Source organism: Ochotona princeps, chromosome 2, assembly GCF_030435755.1.
Source record: "Ochotona princeps isolate mOchPri1 chromosome 2, mOchPri1.hap1, whole genome shotgun sequence".
NCBI lineage: Eukaryota > Metazoa > Chordata > Mammalia > Lagomorpha > Ochotonidae > Ochotona > Ochotona princeps.
In genome coordinates, this window is record NC_080833.1 from 106,718,981 (window position 1) to 106,732,687 (window position 13,707).

At 47.9% G+C, this 13,707-nt stretch overlaps 1 protein-coding gene and 1 long non-coding RNA gene across 2 annotated transcripts in view; one reads left to right on the forward strand and one right to left on the reverse strand.

Moving 5' to 3' along the window:
- LOC105942063 (uncharacterized) overlaps window positions 1-13,707 on the reverse strand; it is a 178,454-nt gene that overhangs the window by 112,481 nt on the left and 52,266 nt on the right. The gene's annotated exons all lie outside the window — the stretch shown is intronic.
- S100A8 (S100 calcium binding protein A8) lies at window positions 2,831-3,908 on the forward strand. Its single transcript, XM_004588916.3, has 3 exons — window positions 2,831-2,937; window positions 3,437-3,600; window positions 3,708-3,908. Exons 1-3 carry the CDS (start codon window positions 2,904-2,906, stop codon window positions 3,834-3,836), a joined length of 327 nt encoding a protein of 108 aa, XP_004588973.3. The 5' UTR covers window positions 2,831-2,903; the 3' UTR covers window positions 3,837-3,908.

Consider the following 13,707-nt stretch of genomic DNA (forward strand, 5'->3'; position numbering starts at 1 on the left):
CATTCTTGCTTTGCATGCACTGGGACTCTGTATGGGCGCTCGATCATGTCCTAGTTGCTCCACTTCCTATCCAGCTCCCTGCTTGTGGCCTGGAAAAGCAGTAAAGAATTACCCTAAGCCTTGGGACCTGCACTCAAGAGAGAAATCCGGAAGAAGCTCCCGGCTGCTGGCTTCAGATCCGTTCAGTTCCAGCTTTTGTGGCTGCTTGGGGAGTGAACTAGTAGATAGAATATCTTTCTCTCTGTAATCTCCTTCTCTGTGTAATTCTGACTTTCCAATAAAAGAACAAATTGAAAATATTTTAAGAAAACATCAGTTTGGAAAGAGCCCCTATCAGAGTAGCATGAATTCTGCTAACCATGGATCAAGCAAGAATAAACATTCCATCTTTATGGTGACACTGGGTGGAAGAAGGGTGCTTTGGGGTTAGTGCTGTGGGTTAAGCCTCTACCTAGGATGCTGGCATCCTACCTGGGTACCAGGTTGGGTCCTGGATGCTTCACTTCTGATCCAACTCCCTGCGAGTGTGTCTGGGAAAGCAGTGGAGGACACCATGCAGGAGATTCAGGTGAAGATGGAAGAGCTCTCTCTGTAAAAATCCACCTCTCAAATAAATAAATCCTTTTTTTTTTTAGATTTATTTATTTTTATTACAAAGTCAGATATACAGAGAGGAGTAAAGACAGAGAGGAAGATCTTCCGTCCGATAATTCACTCCCCAAGTGACTGCAACGGCCGGTGTGCGCCGACCTGAAGCCAGGAACCAAGAACCTCTTCCGAGTCTCCCACGAGGGTGCAGGGTCCCAAGGCTTTGGGCTGTCCTCGACTGCTTTCCCAGGCCACAAGCAGGGAGCTGGATGGGAAGTGGAGCTTCCAGGATTAGAACTGGTGCGCATATGGGATTCTGGTGCGTTCAAGGCGAGGACTTTAGCCGCTAGGCCACGCCGCCGGGCCCGAATAAACAAATCCTTTAACAAAACACCGATGCTTTATGAAAATCTATGCGGACAAAGCCCCAGAGAAATTAGCAGTTTACAAAGAGGTAACTCATTATGATGGGGGAGATGAGCTGAAGTTGAAGATGAGTTCTCAGTGGTAGACCAACCAAATTAAAGCGCAAGGAAAGCAATTGGTCGTGTACACACCCCAGGTGAGGCAGACTCATGATCACCAGCAGTGACACCAGTCAACACTATCAACACCTCTGTGGGCTCAGCTTAGAAATTGAAGTGGGGATGAACTTTCTGCTCTCTGGGTGCCCAGTGTGTTGTGTCCAGATCAGCTGCAGAAAACAGCAAAACCCGCAGATGGAAATGTTAGACAAGTGTGAGCGGAGCAAGCTTTATTAAAGATACGAAAGACAGAAGCTTTCTGTTGTAGTATCAGGAACGGGGGCTCCAAGAGAGGAAAGACCCAGAAGCACTCCTTTGAAGAACTGCCTGGTTTGAATCCCAGCTTTACCTCTGATCCAGCTCTCTACTAATGAGCCTGAGAAGGCAGCAGATAGCAGCTTAACTGCTTGAGTCTCGGCCACCCACATGGAAGACCCCAATGGCGTTCCTAGTTCCCAGCATTATAGTCTGGCCCAGCACTGTCTGTTGTGGCCATTTGGAGGCATGAACTGGTGAATGGGAGATCACTCTTCAATGTGTCAGGCAGGAGTGAGGTGACATAAGTACCTGCCGAAAGCAGGAAGAAAGGCAGGAAGAGGGGACTGCCTGGAGGAGTCATGTTCTTGTAAGGTCATGCTCCAGGTCCAAATGTTCTTGGATCCTATCTGGATCCAACACATCCATCTTGGAAAACTTGGGAAACTCTGGGCAAATTGTTTCTAGAACATTCTTGGTCTTTGTGCCCTTGTCTGTTGACAGGACAAGTTTCATTCCTTGCTTGCCTTCCTTCTGTTTTGAGGCTGTCATGACATAACAATGGTCCTTTGTAATGGGAGAAATCAGTTACAGTGTCAGAAGCCAGTGAGGCTGAGTGGCATTTTGTTCATGGTGGGGAGATGGTTTTGCCCCTCTGAGGTCCTGGGGAATGGGCCTCCTCCTTCTCTCTCTCTCTCCCCATCTGGGGCAGGAAGCACATTTGGTTTCTCCAAAGCACTCCCACCACTACCACCAACAGAGACTCAGTCTCCCTCTGCAGTGCTCACTCCTTGGGTCTGAGGCACCACGATCATCCCGAGAGAACTGAGGGGTACTTGCAGGTCACACAGAGCCTCCATGCCCTGTGCAGGGCAGAGGAACCCTGCCAGCCTCATCTCCTGCACACAGGGCACCCTCCACTCCTCTGAGCAGACCAGTTGTGAAGGAGTGTGGGCAGTGGGATGGGAACTGACTTAGCCCTTGGCACCATGGTTCCCACCAAGGGTCCACCCTCCACCCAAACCACATCAGAAACACCCCAGCTTTTCGTGCTGCAACCGCACCACTGGGATAGGTATCCTAACCTGTCTGAGTTCTTTGGGGCCTTTGGAGATCTGAAAGTCATGGCGGAGTGTTCTTATGTGCCTCCACTCAAAGTGATACCCTCAATTTCCATTGCAGAGATGGCCAGAGAGGCCAGTAAGGCACAGGCCAAGCAAGAGCAGAAGTGGAGGGATGTTAGGAGTAGGAAACTGGCAACACCAGGGAGGGAAGGCCGCGAGCCCAGAAAAGGAGTGTTCAGCTTGGCTTCCTCCAGGTTCCTGCCCCGCGCACTACTGCCCGGCAAAGCCTTCCTCCTTGCACCCCACACCCCATCAGAAATTTACATTCTGTGCAGTGATTGCCAAATTCACCTAGTTGGGAAACCAGAGGCTGTAGCAATGCTGGAAGGGAGAACTGTGTCTGAGTGGCCCGAGGCTGTAGGCAACTAACCAAGCCTCAACGCTATAAAAAGGAGGTGACACTCAGACCTACATGCCTTTCATCAACTCTGTTTTGGGGATACCTGGTAAGCAGAGCTGATGGAGTCTGGGCCACACTTTGGGCTTCCTGAGGGGAGGCTTGGGGGGATTGAGCAGCCTTCTCAGAGAGAGAGAGAGAGAGAGAGAGAGAGAGAGAGAGAGAGGGAGAAAGCTCAAGGAGTCTGGAGCCGAGGTCCAGTGCTCCTGGCAGAGGAGGAAGACAAGGATAATGAATTTTCTGGCATTTTCCAGAAGGGGAGGGCACCTTGTTTCCAAAGCTGGGCCCCTCTTGGGCAGAGGGTGGGGTTGTAGGGAGAGCTGTATGTGCCTGTGTGGTCAAAATTGCCTCCCTCATCTGTAGCTGTATCTCCCTTCTGTATTCCTTGGAGCCACAACCTCTGTGGGTTTAGTTATTTGGATAGCACAGTCTAGAACAAAGGCATTTCCTGGGCTATGGACTCTCTGGGTGTCTTTCTAGTCTTGGTTGTACATGTACAGGTGCTGCACTTCCAGCCTGAGCTCCTCATGTGGCTCTCTTTCTCTCAGGTGGGGAAAAATCCTTGGGCACCATGCCGACCGATCTGGAAAATTCCTTGAACTCAATCATTTCTGTCTACCACAAGTACTCCCTGGAGAAAGGGAATTACCATGCCCTCTACAGGGATGATCTGAGGAAGCTCTTAGCTACTGAGTGTCCTCAGTATGTGAAGGTGAGGAGGGGCCGGGTATGGGTGGGCTTCCTGCTTGCCTACGATGCTGCCCTGTCCACAACCAGCCTCCGGCTGTCTCTAAGATCCCTCTTTCTCCATCTTAACAGAAAAAGGATGCCGACACTTGGTTCAGAGAGTTGGATGTCAACAGTGACAATGCCATCAACTTCCAGGAGTTCCTCATATTGGTCGTGAAGATAGGTGTGATAGCCCATGAGGACAGCCACAAAGACTAGCAGAAGCTGCTGGGCCCGGGGTAGGCCCAGGGACTTGTACCTGCGGGACAATAAAGTGATTGATACCTCAGACCTCTCCTAGTCATTTGTTTTCCTCTAGGATGCAGAGGGGAGCTTGAGAAATGCGAAGGACAAAGAGACACTGGGGTTCGTCTCCAGCCAGCTCTTACAGGCTTTCCGTGTGTCACTGCTCACCCTGTTCCCTCCCTGGGCTCATCCCACTCCCTACGTGCGTTTCTTCCAGGTCTGTGATCCTGAGTCACATGTTCTAGGACTTAAGGATTCTGAAATAAACAAAGAAATCCATTTCTCACTAGAGCTGACTATTATAGTAGGTGTTCACAAATGACTGATTTGGGAACAGGATAGTGTAAGGAGAGCTAGTCACATTTCCAAGTCAAATTTTAGTTTCTAGCTAACAATCTTAGATGTGGCTCTTGGGAAGGTAGGAAGATAGGATGTGTGTGTGTGTGTGTGTGTGTGTGTAGAGACAGAGAGAGGAGAGAGGTGAGGGCGCCAGTATAGTAGCACAGTAAATGATGATGCTTTGAGCTTAGAGTTCTACAGTCAGTAACTCCAGTATAACCCATGTTCCCAGGTCCATAGTTTGTTTTCAGGAATTTTGAAAGCTTTGCCTTCCACTCCACCCCAACTTCTCAATTCAATTAAATAATAAAGTGCTGTGCAAATAAGCCCATGCATGAACAAGACTCAATTCAAAGAACAGGCTTCTTAAATGCTCCGCTGTGGGATCCTATGCTCTGATGAGGTGTGAATTCTCTGCAATTCTGCAATAGATTGAAATTGTTGCATCCCTGGTGTTTCCCAAGGGCTTGGTGGACTAGGAGAGCCAGAATATGGACAGGTCCCCTCTCCCACTGCAATAGTAGCAACCCCTCCCCCCCGATGTGCGCAAGCATGCATGTGTGCACGCACACATAAACACATTGGTTTCCCTGCTGCATCTTGGGAAATTTTCTGGTGTTTCAATGTAGGTGCTGGGGCAATGGCATTAGCGATGGGGAAAGGGGTAGGTAGTTGTCACCGGGATCATGATACAAGGGTTCTTCACATGAAAACACACACACACACACACGCACACCAAGGGTTCTTCACATGGCCTCTCTGGCCATCTCTGCAATGGAAATTGAGGGTATCACTTTGAGTGGAGGCACATAAGAACACTCCGCCATGACTTTCAGATCTCCAAAGGCCCCAAAGAACTCAGACAGGTTAGGATACCTATCCCAGTGGTGCGGTTGCAGCACGAAAAGCTGGGGTGTTTCTGATGTGGTTTGGGTGGAGGGTGGACCCTTGGTGGGAACCATGGTGCCAAGGGCTAAGTCAGTTCCCATCCCACTGCCCACGCTCCTTCACAACTGGCCTGCTCAGAGGAGTGGAGGGTGCCCTGTGTGCAGGAGATGAGGCTGGCAGGGTTCCTCTGCCCTGCACAGGGCATGGAGGCTCTGTGTGACCTGCAAGTACCCCTCAGTTCTCTCGGGATGATCGTGGTGCCTCAGACCCAAGGAGTGAGAGCTGCAGAGGGAGACTGAGTCTCTGTTGGTGGTAGTGGTGGGAGTGCTTTGGAGAAATCAAATGTGCTTCCTGCCCCAGATGGGGAGAGAGAGAGAAGGAGGAGGCCCATTCCCCAGGACCTCAGGGGGCAGAGTTGATTACCACCACAACCACAGCCACCACTACCACCACTACGATCATAACCACCACCACCACCACCACCACCACCAGTGTGCATAACTAAGAGACAGAATCAGGGGTGCTCTCTCTTCTGCATTCCTGTGTTATCATTTCTCCCACTGAGCCCCCTGAATGTTGAGTGAAGTATGGATTCTGACTTTGTGTACCTCCACCATAAACAAAATGCCACTCAGACTCACTGGCTTCCAACAAGGTAGATTTGTGTGTGTGTGGGGGGGGCGGTAAAGGAACTACATCAATCCTTAATCACAAATACTTTTCTTTAAAAAAAAATTTGTTTTTGCTTAAATGGCAGATTTTATACAGAGACAAAGAATGAGAGAGATCTTCTATCTGCTGGTTTACTCTTCAAATAGCTACAACAGCCTGAGCTGGGCTGATCCAAAGCTGGGAGCCAGGAGCCTCCCCTGGTCTCCCAGGTGGTTTCAGAGGTCCAAGACTCTAGGCCATCCTCTGCTGCTTTCCTGGGCCATCAGCAAAGAGCTGGATCAGCAGTGGAGCAGCTGGAACATGAGCCAGTGCCCATATAGGATGCCAGTGCTTGCAGGTGCCTACTATGCTACCATGCCAGCCCCCACAAGTGCTTTGATTACCAGTGTTTTTATTTTTACCTAACGTTAGTGAAAATGGCTGGGAGCCAGCCGAGAGTTCATGTGCGGGAACTGCTATGTAATAGGAGGCTGAGTGACAGATGGTGGAGATGACTTCCTGCTGGGCTAGCTGGGGGAAAAGCAGGATTCAACTGCTTCCTCCTCAGCATAGCTACAGGGTATCTGCCACACCGGCTCCTGCCCATGTCATAGCATGAGGCACCCTCCCTTGCCTTGCAGGCATGGGAACCGCAGAGCTATGAGACATGTTACAGTGATCGTGTTATAATTTCCTCTAACAATACTAGTGTGAGCAGTAGGTCCAAATGTGGGCTGGGCTAAAAGAGGGGAGAGATTTCAGGGCTCATAAAGTCAGATTCCATGCTTTACTGAACATTCAAGGGGCTCAGTGGGAGAAATGATAACCTGGGAATACACAGAAGGAGAGAACACCCCTGATTCTGTCTCTTAGTTATGTACACTGGTGGTGGTGGTGTGATGGTGGTGGTGCTGATGTGTGTGTGTGTGTGTGTCTGTTTGTGAGAGAGAGAGAGAGAGAGAGAGAGAACATGGGAGTGCTGTTGGTGGGTGGGATAACCTCTGATTTCCCTTGCAAATGCATCATTAGTCTTGCTCTCACCTGGGGGGAGACTGACTGCTATTACTTCTGTTTGTGTCTAGTTGAGAGTGTGGTGAGTCTGCTTTCTCTGGCCCACCAGAGATGCCATAGGGAATGTGAACCACTCCAGCCTTTGGGGTTTCACCCTAGTGAGGGAGCACTGGCTGCTAAGAATTGGATCAACACGACATGATCAGCAGTGTATGCTGGAGCTCTCAGCTAGGCAGGGAAGGTGGCCCATCTGGCTTTGGTGGCCTAGAGAAAGAGAAAGGGGTGAGGGAGACAGTCCTGGGAAGCTTCCTGGAATAGGTAGTTTTTAAAATCGTTTATAAGCAGTACTGTGCCCATTACAGGAATCGCTAGGCACAGTCAGACAGGGCTTGTGGCCCAGAACAAGATGATTCAGTTTCCTATTTCTCCAGCCATAGAAGAACAAGGCAGTGGGAAGTTGAGAAAGAAGTAGATTAGCAGGAAACCCTATGCAACGTTTGAGGCCACAAAGGAGACCCTGGCTCAGAAACTGAGGCAGATCTGGCCACTGAGCTTTGCAAGTCTCCTAAGGATGACCTATGTGAAAGCTTGCTTCTCTACCCCAAGCTCCATGTTCCAGCTGAGTCGCTAGCACTTGTGATGAAAGCCCTGAGAGGCACGGAGAAGACCTGGAGCCGGGCTGTTGGTTTCTGCCAGCTAAATGAAGGAGCTATTGTGATGAGAAATCTTCCCTGTATACTCCCCACTTAGGAGTAGAGCTATTTGGGTTGGGTCCATATCCTGGCCCATCTCTTGGCCTCCTTACTGGAGAACTCAGCCTGAATTGAAATGTACTGAAGAGCTACCAACGCTTATAGGGTCCCAGTCTGTGTGTCAACATAAAAGAAAGAGATAAAACAATGTCAAGATACACAGGGAAGACAGGGGAATTCAGACCTCAGAGGAGTATTGGGTAGTTGAGTCCACAAGACAAAAGTTTCAGGTATTCTTTTGGGGGTGGAGAGAATATGATGAACCCGTGATTTTGAGAGGTTTGAAGGTGAATGTGGTGACTTAAGTGGTTATCTGCTTGTGGGATGTCCTTCAGACCATCTTGGGTGCTGGTGACCATAGTGGCTGCTGCTGAGGGCATTGCCTCTGTTGGCATTTTGGCTTCTGGTGGCACAGAGCGGGGTGGGGCTCCTCAGAGCCAGGAACTCAAGCTACTGCTGCCTGCACCCTGTGCAGCCTGTTCTAGCTTGAATGCGTTCTCCCAAAGTTCCTGGGTTGAGACGTAATCCCTCTGCCATCATGAGTGGGTTGCCAGTTCTGCTCTCATGAGCAATGTTACTGTCACCCTTACAGGAGTGGCTTTGTTGTAAAAACAAGCTGGCTTTGGTGTACATGCTCTGTCCCATCATGTGATGTCTCAAGACAGTCCTCACTGGCAGCCAGACCCATTCTTGGATTTCCCAGCCTGCAGAACCACGAGCTAGACAAACCCCCATCCCATAAGAATTAGCCAGCCTGCGGTTGCAGGTACAGAGGGGAGACTGAGATGCTACCAGCCCCCAGTGGGTGGGTCAACAAAAGAAGTCTTGCATGTTAGAAGGAGAGAAGGACATTATTTTATTAACAGAGGACCTGCTGCGGACAAGGACATTACCAACAGCTCTGTCACAATGTGATGGCCCCATGTGACTATCAGAAGGCCTCTGGAGCCTGGAGACTAGCCCTGGGTTATCAGGGGTTCAATGTCAACATTCTACCTGCTGTGCAAGATATTGTCACTGTTACTGAAGGAAGGGCAATCCACACTGGAGTTTGGCATGCTGTTTTTGACTTGGCCAAGACCTTTTCCTCCAGTTCCTTGTGGGCTGAGAGTCAGGACCAGTTTGTGTCTCACACCTGCAGTGTGTTTCCACTTCTATAGGAATGCCTCAGTTCTCTTGCAGGATGCTGCCAAGGTTTGACCTTCAACAAGCCCCAGTATTTACAAAAACTTCAGTCAGCCACTGCACCAATGTCTCTACTGATAGTAGAGTCCGACAAAAAATGGGAGGTTATGGCATCGCACTTGGTCTTCAAGGTCCTGACGAGAGCTGTAGTGCAGGGCCCAGCACAGCAGGTGCGATGCCTGGAAGTCACATGGGTGGGAAGACAAAGAAGCATCCCAGTTATAATCAGGGAGAAGATTGGACCCTGGTAGCCCTTACTAGCCAGAAGGAGGCCCAGTAGCAGATAGGCTTCTTTGATCTTGGAAACAACATGCATCTCTGGTACTCCTTAGTTCTCCTTGGTCAAGGTGTCCTGCAGAACCACTGCCTTTGACTGTGGTTCTTTGCAGCAGGAGGGCTTGGATGTCATTTAATGAACGAGGGCATGAGCACTGACCGTGGAATTGCAGGTGCCCCAAAACCTCTGGGAGTCCTTGGCAAGTAGGGTTTGGCTATCAGTGGCACTTCCTGCTGTGCCTGTTCAAACACCTCAGGTACAGTAGACACTTAATGGGAGACAGCCAGGAATGGCAGGAAGTGTTGAGGACAAGCAGCAGGCTCCTTCCTTGAATTCTTCAGCAATTTCTTGCCCTGGGGTTTGGGATGTTAGAATAGGTCCCTGCACCAGGCAGGCTTGGCCATCCTGCTTGTAGAGGTGGGCAGGGTTGTCGACCTTGGCCTAGAGAAAGGATTCTGGCTCTGGTCAATAACGTTGTATTGAACTTGTGTCAGTCAAGGTTGCTCATGGATCCAGAAAAAACCTGTGCCTCCAGATATAGCTGACTTTGCTCAGGGGAATAGCTGGGTGTGTGTGGGGGGGGGGGGGCGGGGGAGGGATGGGTGCTGCAGGAGAGAACTCTATAAGGCCTTCTCTGACCCAAATGTCAACCATCTCTTGAAGTGTAAAACTCAGGGCAGGTGCTTGTGGAATCCCTTAACCTCAGTATGACATGGGGAGCTTCAACTTGTGTGCATTCTGCCTCCCTGGTCTCATGGAAATGACAAAGTAACCCGGGCACAGTGAGCCTGCTTGCCCTGGTACAGCTACCCGGCTTTCCATGATTGTCTAGTTTGGAGACATGATAGGAAAGTGGGGGAAAATCAACCTAGAGGTATTGATCTTCGCTTTATCAGAAGCTCTGGAGCTTGTTTTGAAAATCAATCTTGATCTCAGGGAGCAGCGCTGCACCCCAGCACAACCCAGGGAGAGGAGCCCCCTTCTTGACTTCCAGCCTTGCTCCCCCTGCAGATGAAAGGGCTTCAGGCTGACCTACCCTGTTGAAGCAACAAGCAGACACCCCTATGACTCCTTGGCATCTCCACCTCAACCCTACTTCTACCTATGAGCAAGTGTGTTGTCCAGATTTCAAGTTCAGCTGGGGTGGGGACTGTATCTACCCAGTGCACAGCTTTTTTTTTTTTGTAAAAGGTTTATTCATTTATTTAAGATATATTTATTTTTGTTGGGAAGACAGATCTTGGAGAGAAAGAGAGTCAGAGAGAAAGATTTTCCTTTCTCTGGTTCATTCAACAAGCAACCCCAATGGCCAGAGCTGAGATGCTCTGAAGCCTGGAGCTTCTTCCGGGTCTCCCACATGGGCACAAGGTGCTAAGGCTTTGGACCATCCCTCACTGCTTTTCCAGGCTAAAAGTATGGAGCTGGATGGGAAGTGGAGCAGCTGGGACACAAACTGGCACCCATATCGGATCTCGGTGCTTGCAAGGTGAGGATTTAGTCCATTGAGCCATTGCTCCAGGCTCCAGATTTATCTATCTATCTGTCTATCTATTTATCTATCTATCTATCATCTATCTATCTAGAGAGGAGAGGTAGAAAGTCTGTCCATCTGCTGATTCACTCCCCAAACGGCTGCAGTGGCCAGAGCTGATATGATCTAAAATCAAGAGCCAGAAGCCTCTTCTGGATTTCCTATGTGGGCCCAAAGACTTGACCAACCCTTCACTGCTTTCCCAGGTCATAATCAAGGAGCTGGGAGCATAAGAGCAGCAGCTGGGCCGTGAACTGGTGTCTAAATGGGATGCTGGGACTTGCAGGCTGAGGATTAATTAACCTGCACTGGTCCCTGATTTTTAATCACATTGTCATTTTTTATTTTGAAAATAATACTATTTTATTAAAGAAAATCATAATCATATACATTTATGGAATATAATGTAATGTTTTCATATACATCCATTTGAAAATTGGGGCTATTAAATCAAGCTAATACATATAGTGCTTATTTTTTGTGGTAAGATATTTAAAATTTATTCTGTTGTGAAATACTTAATATATTATCATTGACTATCTTCTGAGTGATGTGCAATACATCTCAAAGTTATTTTTCCTGTCTGTTTGAAACGTGTCCTTTAGCCAACAGATCATCATTTTCTCTCCTTTGCTTCTTCTATCATTTGGCTGTTCTATTAATTAAACATTGTTAGAATCCACATACATGTGAGTTTTTTTAAAAGATTTATTTATTTTATTACAAAGTCAGATATACAGAGAGAAGAGACAGAGAGGAAGATCTTCCGTTGGATGATTCACTCCTCAAGTGACCTCAATGGCTGGTGTGCGCCGATCCAAAGCCGGGAACCAGGAACCTCTTCCGGGTCTCCCACGCGGGTGCAAGGTCCCAATGCACTGGGCCGTCCTCGACTGCTCTCCCAGGCCACAAGCAGGGAGCTGGATGGGAAGTGGAGCTGCTGGGATTAGAACCAGCGCCCATTTGGGATCCCGGGGCTTTCAAGGTGAGGACTTTAGCTGCTAGGCCACGCCGCCGGGCCCATACATGTGAGTTTTAAAGGCTAATGGATCCAACAAATAGAGTTCAATAAATACAACGTGAAATGATCATAGTCCAGCAGAAAAAGGGATACAAACTATAAAAAAATAACCAAATGAAAAGATGTTCATATTCACTCAAATAAGGTAAATTTTAAGAATTGCAAAATCCTCAAATTATAATACTATATAATTCCTATCAATTGACTTGAGAAACATTTAAGCAAAATTTAGGGTCTTGCGCTATGGTTCAATAGCTAAAGTCCTCGCTTTGCATGTACTGGGATTCCATATGGGCACCGGTTCATATCCTGGCTGCCCCACTTCCCATCCAGCTCGCTGCTTGTGGCCTGGAAAAGCAGCCAAGAATGGCCCAAAGCCTTGAGACCCTGTACTCTCGTGAGAGACCCAGAAGAAGCTCCTGCATTCTGGCATCAGGTCGGCTCAGCTCTGGCCACTGTGGCTGCTTGGGGAGCGAACTAGCAGACAGGTCTTTCTCTCTGTATCTCTTTCTCTTATAGATCTGCCTTTCCAATAAAATCAACAAATCTTTATATACATCTTTATATATATCTATATATAGTTATAAATCTTTAAGGATATAAAAATTTATATATAAACTGTTTTGTTAAACTTTGTTTTATATATACAATAAATATATATAACAAAGTTGAACAACATACATAACAAAGTTTAACAGTTTATTTGCAGCAAAACTGATGCATACAGTCATTTCTTTCTGTCTTTAAAAAAGATTAGCTTCGGGCCCGGCGGCGTGGCCTGGCAGCTAAAGTCCTCGCCTTGAAAGCCCCGGGATCCCATATGGGCGCTGGTTCTAATCCCGGCAGCTCCACTTCCCATCCAGCTCCCTGCTTGTGGCCTGGGAGAGCAGGAGAGGACGGCCCAATGCATTGGGACCCTGCACCCGCGTGGGAGACCCGGAGGAGGTTCCAGGTTCCCGGCTTCGGATCGGCGCGCATCGGCCCGTTGCGGCTCACTTGGGGAGTGAATCATCCAACGGAAGATCTTCCTCTCTGTCTCTCCTTCTCTGTGTATATCTGGCTGTAATAAAATGAATAAATCTTAAAAAAAAAAAAAAAGATTAGCTTTCACATATAAGAGAGAACATGGACTATTTTTCTTCCTGTGGTTTATGTCATTAAGCATAATGTCCTCCAGTTCCAACCATTTTGCTGCAAATGATAGAATTTCATTCTTTTTTATACCTGAGTAGTGTTGGTTTGTGTACATACACCACAATTTCTTTATCTACTCATCGGATGTTGAACACCTTGGTTGATTGTGAACAAGGCTGTTGCAAACATAGTGGTGTAGGTGTCTTTTTAATTCATTGTATTCAAGTCTTTCCGATGTACCCCTGGTAGTGGGATTACCAGATCGTGTAGCAAGTCTACTGCTGGTTTTTAAAGAGATCTCCACCCTGTTTTCCCACAGCAGCTGCACTAGTCTACAGTCCCATCAGCAGTGTGTGAGTATTCCTCTTTCTCCACGTCCTCCCCAGCATCTAATCCTCTCCTCCCTTCCGAGAATGGGTGGGGTGACCCTCATTGTGACTTTGATTTGCATTTCCCTGATGACTAGTGATGCTGAGCATTCTTTTTAATGTATTTGTTGGTGATTTGTATTTTTTCCTTTGCAGAATTGTCGAGTCATGTCCTTTGCTCATTTCTCAACTGAATTGGTTCTTTTTGTTGTTGAGGTTTTTTTTTTTTGAGTCACTTATATCTTCTGTTTATTAATGCTTGCTTGGAAAAATTTCCCCCCGTTCTGTCAAATGTTTTTTACTCTTTGCTTCCTTGTAGATTTTTTGGAGGCAGACAAATTTAAGTTTGTCAGTAGGAAGTTACCTCGAAACTTGTTTTCTTCACCTGTGAAATGAGAGTACGGCCAGCACTCAACCCACAGACTTGTTCTGAGAAATCAGTGAGGGTCTGTGGAAGGCAGCCTCTCACACACTGTGGCTCTTCACTTTCTTTTTTTTTTTTTTTTTTCCTCTCAAAGATATATTTATTTTTATTTGAAAAGAAGATTTTTACAGAGATAGAAGGAGAGCTAGAGAGGCCCTGCATCCACTAGTTCACTCCCCAAATGGCTGCAATGGCTGGAGCTGCGCCGATCTGAGACCAGAAGTTTCTTCTGGGTCTCCCACATGGTCTCCAAGGCTTTGGGT

Coding starts and splice junctions, on each gene's coding strand:
- S100A8 (XM_004588916.3), top strand. CDS start 2,904: ATGCCTTTCATCAACTCTGTTTTGGGGATACCTG. Junction 2,938..3,436: donor CTCTGTTTTGGGGATACCTG/GTAAGCAGAGCT, acceptor TCTTTCTCTCAG/GTGGGGAAAAATCCTTGGGC. Junction 3,601..3,707: donor AGTGTCCTCAGTATGTGAAG/GTGAGGAGGGGC, acceptor CCATCTTAACAG/AAAAAGGATGCCGACACTTG.